Source organism: Osmerus mordax (assembly GCF_038355195.1).
Source record: "Osmerus mordax isolate fOsmMor3 chromosome 21 unlocalized genomic scaffold, fOsmMor3.pri SUPER_21_unloc_1, whole genome shotgun sequence".
NCBI lineage: Eukaryota > Metazoa > Chordata > Actinopteri > Osmeriformes > Osmeridae > Osmerus > Osmerus mordax.
In genome coordinates this window covers 2,142-11,114 of record NW_027120394.1, presented here as the reverse complement: position 1 = coordinate 11,114, position 8,973 = coordinate 2,142, and the positions used below count along the sequence as shown (strand labels likewise).

Below are 8,973 nucleotides of genomic sequence, written 5' to 3'. Positions count from 1 at the left end.
CCGAGGTGGACGAATCGTTGACACTTATAACATCAGCCATGGCAAAAACCCTGCGTTAATGCTCCGTTTGCAATGTCTAATAAATCCAACGTTTAGCCTTTTCAGGCGCACTGTATTTTGCCAGTGAACTGGAGATTGGTGGTCAAGTCGTAACACTAAACACTGCTATCTATGAGCTTTCCTTAGCTGTTACTACAACTACTTCGCTGACAGCTCACTGAGCGCTCTGCTTCCTTTTTTTATTCGAACTGACGTCACCACAGTACAATCCATGCCCTCGTGGGAGGGTACAGTCTGGATGAATTGTGCAGGATTTGAGCGTCATCTTGCGGCGCAAAGAAAATAGTGCCCACATGCGCGTTTGTGTGTGTGCGTTCGTGTATTTGTATACTGTCTATAGTGTCTGTTTTTACGCACAGAGTCTGTCATAGCATGTGTGTTTAGTGATTAAGTGCATAGTTTATCAAAATACATAGCATAATTGATAAACAGGTCTAGCTTTGTTTTTGTCCGCTGTTGGATTAAAGACTTCTGTGCATGTATAAATGTATTCACTGTTTGGATCTTACACTACTAATTGCTATTGTACTTGTATTCTAAGGCAACTATAGACCGCCATTCCAACATAACCTGTGTAATTCTGTCTGACTCACTCAGGCAACAATGCCAAGGGTGAAAAGGGAAAATTCTATGAGGCATATATTCCCAACGGTGAACTGAACTGACGGCTGCACTCGTAACTGAATTCTAAATTTCCGTTCTAATGCTCTTGCTATTTTAATGAGCAGTGGGAGAATAACAGGCGATGATAGTTGGAATTATAAAATGGCAACATTAAAAATACCCATCGATATAATGGTGTTCATGTCCCAAAAATGCCCCCCAATATAATGTTCCTGTCCATCGACTTGCCTGTGTGTGCACGCACATGTGTGTGTATGTGTACTGTATGTGAGCATGTGTATGTTTGTGCACACACCCGTGTCTGTAGGTGTGTGTGTGCGTGGGTGTATGCGTGCATGTCTATCTGCTTTTTTGCAAAAGTTATCCTTCAACCCACAGCAAATACTTTTGAGCTGTGACCTTTGCACATTACCAATCAGTGACTGTAGTGTCACGTGACTGGATGGAACTATCCCCATCCTCCATCTAATCCCATCCACGGAGAGAAGAGGACAGAGACACACTGACAGCCCAACTAAGAAGATGGCCCCAGCCCTGAACGTGCTCTTGCTCTGCACATTGTCCTTATTTACAACAGCAGCCTCAGTGAAAGGTACAGTACCAGACAACACACACCCAATATGGAGAGAACCTATGGTATAGCTGTAAATTAACCTCTACAATTTCTAACCCCTAATTCAACTCAAAATGATAGTCAGAATACTTATCTGAAAACAAACAATGCTTTGCTTCGTGAGTGTCTTCCCGGTGTGGCGGTATGCGCTTTTAGACACGTCTCCCAGTATGCTGGGGTGACATCCTTCTGTCATGTGGACTACAGTATATGATCTATGGCACAGTTCAACATGGTGTTGTTTAGTGTAACATGTCTGTCCATCTATTGGGTCCTCGCCCCCAGTATGCGGGAGGCCGCTTGGAAGGGACGGCATCGACGCGACGCCTTTCAAGCGTGTGTATGAGATTGGCGAGGAGGAGATCATCACGTGTGAGCGAGGGTACATTCCTTCATCATCGCCTGGCAAGATTGTGTGCTCCCCCGCTGGAGAGTGGACCAAACCACAACTCGTGTGCGCTCGTGAGTTCATTAGCCTTTCCAGAAACTTCTGGCACGCCAAAACCTAAAGCATATAGGTTTGACCCAAAGTCGAGAGGTGATGGCCTCAAATCTGATAAGTTTTTCCCTTCTTCAGTTCTTATTGTTTAGTTAAGAGGCTTCACCGCTTGGTATTATAATGTAACACAAATGAACTGAAAAATGCTCTGCTGGATGAGTCTTTCATCCAGTTTCCATTGAAGCCATATTCTTTTCCCATGGGGGTCAGGGGTCACAGTATCTACCACTCTATCATCATAAACTGCATGGGAACCATGTGACTGTGTTCAGGACGGTTGGTCTGAGTCAATCATGCGCATTCTCTCTCACGTAGCAAAGATGTGCTCCATTCCCAAGCCTCTTCAGTCCCTGACGTTTGGCAAGAAAGAAGTACCGTACAAGAGTGTTCTCAACTACACCTGCGATGATGGGTGAGCAATAGGTTGTGTCAGGTTTTAAAGATGTGTGTGTTTCTCAGCAGATGAGAATCTGTCTTCCAGGTTCCGGTTCATAACAGACCCATGACATTCGGTCTTCCACAGATATGTCTTGATAGGAGCCAATAATAGCCAGTGTTTGCATGATGGGAGTTGGAGTCACCCGCCCCCGCTTTGTACAGGTGCTGTATCTACCTGTACTAAATTCATGATTGAATGTGGATAAATTATCAAAGCACACAGAATCATGTTTTTTCCAATATGTTTTTTTCCATGTAGCTGTGAGTTGTAGTCTCCCTCAAGCTCCCCAAAATGGAAAAGTTGTCTATGACAACAAGGAGTTTAAAGGCAACACAACCATATATGGACAAGGTTGGACTTTTGAGTGTTTGCCACCTAGAGCCCCTATTGGTAACGAGAGAGGGTCATGTCTGGCCAATGGGACAGTCACTGAGCCACCAGTGTGCCGTGGTAAGTCAAACCGTTTGTTGACAATTTTCTGTTGCAGCTGCAGAGAATTTTTTCATGCCATCATCTGTGTCCTGTGTCCAAATGACAAAAAAAAAATACTCAATGTCCAAAAAAGCAGGGCTTAGCAGAATTAGCAGTTTGTAGATTATGGCTTCGGTACAGTGACAATGCACTTTATTAAATTGATACACATATACACAGATGGACTTCCTGATCTGATGTGTTTTCATGAACCATGATCTCTGTGCTTACATTGCCTACCCAGAGGTCAGTTGTCCCATCCCTAAAGGGATAGACCACGGGTTCATAACCTTTGCTGTGAAGAGGGAGCACAGCTACAAAGAGAAGGTCAAGTTTGGCTGCAGTGAAAACTACGTCCTGGACGGGAATGCCGAGATGCAGTGTGATAAAACTGGAAATTGGTCAAACAAGCCGGTTTGCAGGGGTAAGTCTGCCAAGACTTTCAACCCACATTCAATTCATTACTGATAACGGTATAGAACAGTTATTTTTGTATTTTTGACTTAATATTGACATAAATCAATTTAGCAGCGCTCTATCCTAAGCAACATGCAAATAATGCATGTAGTCGTTGCAGCAGAGCGTCAAGGACTACACATGCGCAGTTGAAACACATGACAATTACTAGGGTCACTTTTGGTTTTCCTCCACAGCCCCTTGTACTGTTGGGATCAAAAGAGGACGTATCTTTTACAACGCCAAGAAAATGTGGATTGGGGACTTCAAACCCAACAGAGTCTTACATGGGGAGCCTGTTGTCTTCTACTGCCTGAATAAGGAGCAAAAGTGTGGCTATCCCGTGGCAAGCACATGCCTTGATGGTACACTCAAGGTTCCAGAGTGCTTTGAGGGTGAGGCTCACTTTACAATTATAACATGTTATGGTAGTCTGAAAGAATGAGTTCTATGTGTTGAATGGCATTTTTTGGTATTCAGATTTTAGGTTCAGTAACTGAGAAGCCTAATGAATTGTGTTCTTTCTCGTAGAACCTGGAAAGTTGGACTACAGCCTCCGACCAAAATCCCTCCCATCAGAAATCTCCATGTGTGCTGCAAACCTTAACCCTAACCCTAAAACTGACCCAAAACCCTAACCAAACCCTAACCAAACTAAAGGCAATACAGCTTATTCTTGCTGAAGAGGGGAGGGCTGTACAATGTCTGGAGTATTAATCAAATAAAAGTCTCCATTGTTTGTTTTATTTTATTGAACTCAAGGTATCCATATTGTCTGGTTTACTGTAAATCTGCTCTATAACTCTTTAATTCTCAAGAGCGTCTGCTAAATGTCTAAATGTAAATGTTAATTCTGATGTCATAGAGTGCAAGAAGTGTTAGTGCACCATTTTACTATTGACAGAAAGAGATAAAGTTACAGAGAGAGAGACAGAGAGAGAGAGACACAGAGAGAGAGAGAGAGAGAGAGAGAGAGAGAGAGAGAGAGAGAGAGAGAGAGAGAGAGAGAGAGAGAGAGAGAGAGAGAGAGAGAGAGAGAGAGAGAGAGAGAGAGAGAGAGAGAGAGGCAAAAAGTTACATTTCAACTATAAGTAAATATGCCTCTTTTGGACAGTACCATGACCCCATCCTGATTTCTGTGAAATAACTAAGTTCTGGAAAACAAACTAATAGTTTATTAACCTGACACTGCGCTATCAAACACCAGCTACCTACCATTATATTATTGTATGTAAAATGTAGGCATGCACAGTTACTACGTGATTACATATTACAATATATTCCAAAGGACCACAGACAGCTTACAAAGGAATTTCAAAGCCAGTGATGCAATATGTGGTTGCCAAATGTTTATCAAAACATTCAGACTTACGGTAAAAAAAGAAAAGAAGTGTCATCATGCTCCAGTTTATCTACATCAGCTGTCGGTCAAAAGCAATTTTCCGGTAAAAAGATAAGAAACGAAAAATAAATACATAGCTTGGTCATCATCACTCTCTTTTGTTTGTTTGTTTGGTGAAAGAGAAACATTAGAGCGAGGTCCACCGTCGTCGTTTCTGCAGCGTTGACAGAGCTGTCGCTAGAGCACCATGGCGCAGGCCCTGCGGTTGGTTTTGCTGCTCCTGTTTCAGTTTGCATTCCAATCTGCTACGTCAAACGGTATGATAGACTTCCTGTTCAAGCCATAAGTAACGTAATAACGTTTTGTTGTGTTCACCTGTCTTATGTTGCTGATATTTATGTGTACTTGGGGTTGATTTGAACGGCTTTTGTTTCTTGACCGAATGTGTGTGGCAAGGAGCAGGTCATATCTGGCTTCTGGATATCTAATATTTGAGTAGCCTATCGAGATTTTAAGTGCTCTACCCTATTTTTGGTTGACTAAAAACATTCTCTGCCATTAGCACACTGAACGGGCAGAATTGATTGGAAACATTGCGTCTTAATCTGGATTTTACATGTCACAATCGCTAGTGACCCAGTGAACCTGTGCGTTAGGTATAATGTTGTGCATGTGGTCCTCCCAGTGTGTGGTAGGCCGGTTCTGGACGAGCACATCCAGATAAAGGATCTCCAGCGGATCTTCAACCCTGGCAAGCAGTTGGCTCTCATGTGTGAACGAGGATATTCACCGACAGATGGAGCCAGAACCATCATATGCCGTGACAGCGGGTCGTGGAGCAAGACGATGTTTAGCTGCAAACGTGGGTCTATTCACAACACGCCATGTCCAATTTTAACGACAACTCCAAATGAAATGTATTTCGTGTTCATTCTTTCCCTGGTGTGTGCATGATGTAGGCTACCTCTTGTCAGTAGACTCATAGTGGCTAACATGTACCTTTGGCTGTGAGTTGAGAGGTAACAGACAAGCTGACTGAGTGTGCTGTGTTCCTGGAACAGCTAACTACTGCCCCATCCCCAGCCCACTACTCCACGGAGAGACGATATTTACAGACCGCAAATACATGAGTAAATTGGAGTATGTCTGTAATGAGGGGTAAGAACTGGACTCTGATTACCACCGGGATAAAGTGTTTGGAGGGATCACATGACTAGTTGAAGGCTGTATGTCGGGCTCACTGAGCAACTTAACAAGGCTAAGATCCCGTCCACCTCGATCATTCTTGTTTGATGTGACAAAACGTTCGACATCCGACCTGCGATCGGGACTGAAAGTTGAGTGTGGTTTCCGCAGGTACACCCTGGAGGGAACTGACAGCACCGAATGCTTACACAACGGAAGATGGAACGGCTCCGCCCCCAAGTGCAAACGTAGGTTACCCAACAACGCTCGCACTTACGGGAAGACCTCCCGCCTCACTTCCCCACTTCCCAGTGACTCGCACGATCGGTTTCGCGTGAGCCGCATTGGCGATTTGCGACACAGATCCGTACGACACCGGGGAAGTTGTTGACGTTGCGCTCGTGTCGTTCTTTTTTCCCCCTCTCACTCGCAGCGGTGACCTGTGGGCTACCTCCTATTCCAAAGTATGCCCAACTGACCTACGAAATGATCTTCACGGATAACCCCTCTGTGTACGGCGATGTCGTCTCCTACCAGTGTCTTCCACCCCTCGCCCTCTTTGGCAGCAAGACCGCCACTTGCACCCACCAGGGTGTCTGGAGCGAGCCACCCGTCTGTCGACGTAGGCGATAAACAGCTGACATCACAGAATTTGGACGAATCTTAGTATTTGGTGGTGTCATGGTTGTCATTAGTATCAGTAGTGGAAGTAGTTGTAGCCGTGATCACTTTGGAACCTGTTTTATGCAGTGGGCTACCTGTAGCATATTCAAATCCAGTGGTTCTCAACCCTGGTCCTCTTGGACCCCCTGTCCTGCACGTTTTAGATGTTTCCCTGCTCCAACACACCTGAATCAAATCAATGGGTCGTTATCTAGTTATGCCGAAGCCTGTTAACGACCCCTTCATTTGAATCAGGTGTGTTGGAGCAGAGAAACGTCTAAAACGTGCAGGACAGTGGGGTACTCGAGGACCGGGGTTGATAACCGTTCTAATCTGTTCTATTCTACAATCTAGTTGTTTCCTGCCCTCCTCCACCCAGCATCTCTAACGGCTACATGTCCGCCAGCATCCTCACGAAGCACTATTTCAAGGAGACAGTCCGCTATGACTGTGATCCCGACTACACACTGGAGGGAGTATTTGAAATTGAATGTGCACAATCAGGCCAATGGACTTCTGAACCGACTTGCAAGGGTAGAACCACGTTTTCTCTCATGTCACAAAACATTTGGCCTCCTACTGTTCCCAATAGCCTGTTTTGTTTTGTTTACCCGCCACACTGCCACATAAAAAATACGTTGTCTCTTTAGCATCAGCAGGCTAATAACTGCTAGCGATGAATGCCATGTGTGATACCGTTCACAGCTCCGTGCAATGTCGGGGTCGACAGAGGACGTATCTTATACCAAGGGGAGAAACTTTGGTTACAGAATCTAAAGGACAACAGAGTTTTTCACAAGGACATGGTCTCCTTTTACTGCATGAACAAGAAGGATGAGTGTGGTTACGCTGTCCCAATCCAGTGCATAGATGGAAAACTCAATATCCCAGAATGCTTTGAAGGTAAGACCCTTTTTTTCCAATGCTGAAGCAGAGAAGGCTTTTGGGCTATTTGGGTGTCAAAATGTGGCTATACACCCCGATGAGAAAATCTCATTGAGGCTGACGACATATAGTATCACTGTGTGTGCGTGTGTGTGTGTGTGTGTGTGTATGTGTGTTTCCTCTCTTAGAACCCAGCGTTGAAGTCTACAAAGAGAATTCCAGCTCTCTTCCATCAGAAATAAAACAATGCTGAAACACATGAGTACTGGAAAGATCAGATTCATCAACCACTTATTGTGTAACTGAATGAAACTGTGAAGCTGTTCTGTGAAACAAGAACAATAAACTGTGAAAATAAATGTTCACTTTCAATAACGAATAGGAGAAAAAGGGAACCTTTATCCATAACAGAGATACATTCAATGTGAAAATAAAATAAATGGTCACAAGAGGTCAGTGTTGTACAACTGAACTGGTTTTGCGAGCACAGAAACGTGCATAAACACACACACACGCACCTCTCCTCTTATTAATATAATAACAACCATACGGTCCACTTCCAGTCCCAGAGCATGCCCATCATCCCTTGCATGTCGATTCCAATTTAACAAAGATTAGAATGGGAAACCCATTGTTTCTCAGCCCGCTTGGCGATTGGTTTGATCTCCGTCCTTGGAACTACAGCTGGTGGCCAGGGCCGCAACCCCCACTCGCGGTGGGAGAGAGGGGTGGTGGTGGTGGGGGGGGGGGGGGGGTGTCTGTGTACAGAACCATGAGAACCGTTGCTCCTTGTACAGCGGTGAACCAGGGATTTGAAGGGAAACAGACTCCGAGGTAGCATGGGGCGCCAGTAAGTACGGAGCGAGAGAAGAAGAATACAAGACAGAGAGAATATGAGAGAGGGGTGTTTGTCTAAAACCTGCCCTTCCTGCTTCACGTTTGTGGCTACATCGTCCTCTTCGACTAACTTTCGACAAAAGTTTCGTTTACTTGTTATTTCATACACTTATAAAAGTGTTGCGGATGAATGTTCTGGAGCATGACTTGTATTAAAACCTTCCCCCCCTCCCTTTTGAAGAGATCAAACGATATTTCATGTTGTTTCCTCTTGATGCATTATTTATTGTTGTGAGGAGATTTTGTTAGTTAGTTTCATTTCAGATTTCGCAGGCTGTTTGGACCTCTCCCTTTGAAATGGGTTTTCCGACTCTTTCCGATTCTTCGCCTGGTTCTCGCTCCATCTCTCAGTAGCCTTCCCTCTTATCTCAAGTGGGGGGGAAAATACTTTCAAAGTGTTGTAAAGCCCTTCCGTGGCTAACATCCACGCCAGTGAGGTGGTTAGTGTGTATGTGTGTGTCTTAAGGAGATACCATGTTGCTGTGTGCTGGTGCACAAGAAAAGGAAACGTCATTAGTGCAGAATGAGAATGAACTTCAAATGATGCGCTTTGAGTTATTTGCAATAATGAAAAAAAAGGGTTACATTTTATGTGTTTGTCTCTTAGGTTGTCCAACAGTCCAACATGAACACTAGATGGGGAGCTGTACCTGTTTAGTGAGCAGAGGGCTGTGTTGGAGAGAAGCACTTGGACAAATTATGGACACTTGCTTCCAAAACTGTGTACATTGCATTAGAAGAAATCTGAAAACAAACAGCCTTATTACATTTAGTCATTTAGTCATTTAGCAGACGCTCTTATCCAGAGCGATTTACAGTAAGTACAGGGACATTCCCCC

The 8,973-nt window shown here is 44.4% G+C and overlaps 2 protein-coding genes across 2 annotated transcripts; both read left to right on the top strand.

Moving 5' to 3' along the window:
- Positions 1 to 1,206: 1,206 nt before the first annotated feature.
- On the top strand, positions 1,207 to 3,866 carry LOC136938894 (beta-2-glycoprotein 1-like). Its single transcript, XM_067231810.1, has 8 exons — positions 1,207 to 1,276; positions 1,583 to 1,759; positions 2,112 to 2,208; positions 2,320 to 2,396; positions 2,494 to 2,685; positions 2,951 to 3,130; positions 3,360 to 3,557; positions 3,694 to 3,866. Exons 1-8 carry the CDS (start codon positions 1,207 to 1,209, stop codon positions 3,798 to 3,800), a joined length of 1,098 nt encoding a protein of 365 aa, XP_067087911.1. The 3' UTR covers positions 3,801 to 3,866.
- An 885-nt stretch (positions 3,867 to 4,751) lies between these two features.
- LOC136938893 (beta-2-glycoprotein 1-like) lies at positions 4,752 to 7,644 on the top strand. The gene is made up of 8 exons (XM_067231809.1): positions 4,752 to 4,821; positions 5,190 to 5,366; positions 5,566 to 5,662; positions 5,861 to 5,937; positions 6,123 to 6,311; positions 6,707 to 6,886; positions 7,058 to 7,255; positions 7,426 to 7,644. Exons 1-8 carry the CDS (start codon positions 4,752 to 4,754, stop codon positions 7,488 to 7,490), a joined length of 1,053 nt encoding a protein of 350 aa, XP_067087910.1. The 3' UTR covers positions 7,491 to 7,644.
- The last annotated feature ends 1,329 nt before the right edge of the window (positions 7,645 to 8,973 follow it).

Excerpts from the sequence above, each read along its gene's own strand:
- LOC136938893 (XM_067231809.1), top strand. The coding sequence starts at position 4,752 with ATGGCGCAGGCCCTGCGGTTGGTTTTGCTGCTCCTGTTTCAGTTTGCA. Across the intron at positions 5,367-5,565 it reads GACGATGTTTAGCTGCAAAC|CTAACTACTGCCCCATCCCC; the intron begins GTGGGTCTATTC and ends TTCCTGGAACAG. Across the intron at positions 5,938-6,122 it reads CTCCGCCCCCAAGTGCAAAC|CGGTGACCTGTGGGCTACCT; the intron begins GTAGGTTACCCA and ends TCTCACTCGCAG.
- LOC136938894 (XM_067231810.1), top strand. The coding sequence starts at position 1,207 with ATGGCCCCAGCCCTGAACGTGCTCTTGCTCTGCACATTGTCCTTATTT. Across the intron at positions 1,760-2,111 it reads ACCACAACTCGTGTGCGCTC|CAAAGATGTGCTCCATTCCC; the intron begins GTGAGTTCATTA and ends TCTCTCACGTAG. Across the intron at positions 3,131-3,359 it reads AAACAAGCCGGTTTGCAGGG|CCCCTTGTACTGTTGGGATC; the intron begins GTAAGTCTGCCA and ends TTTCCTCCACAG.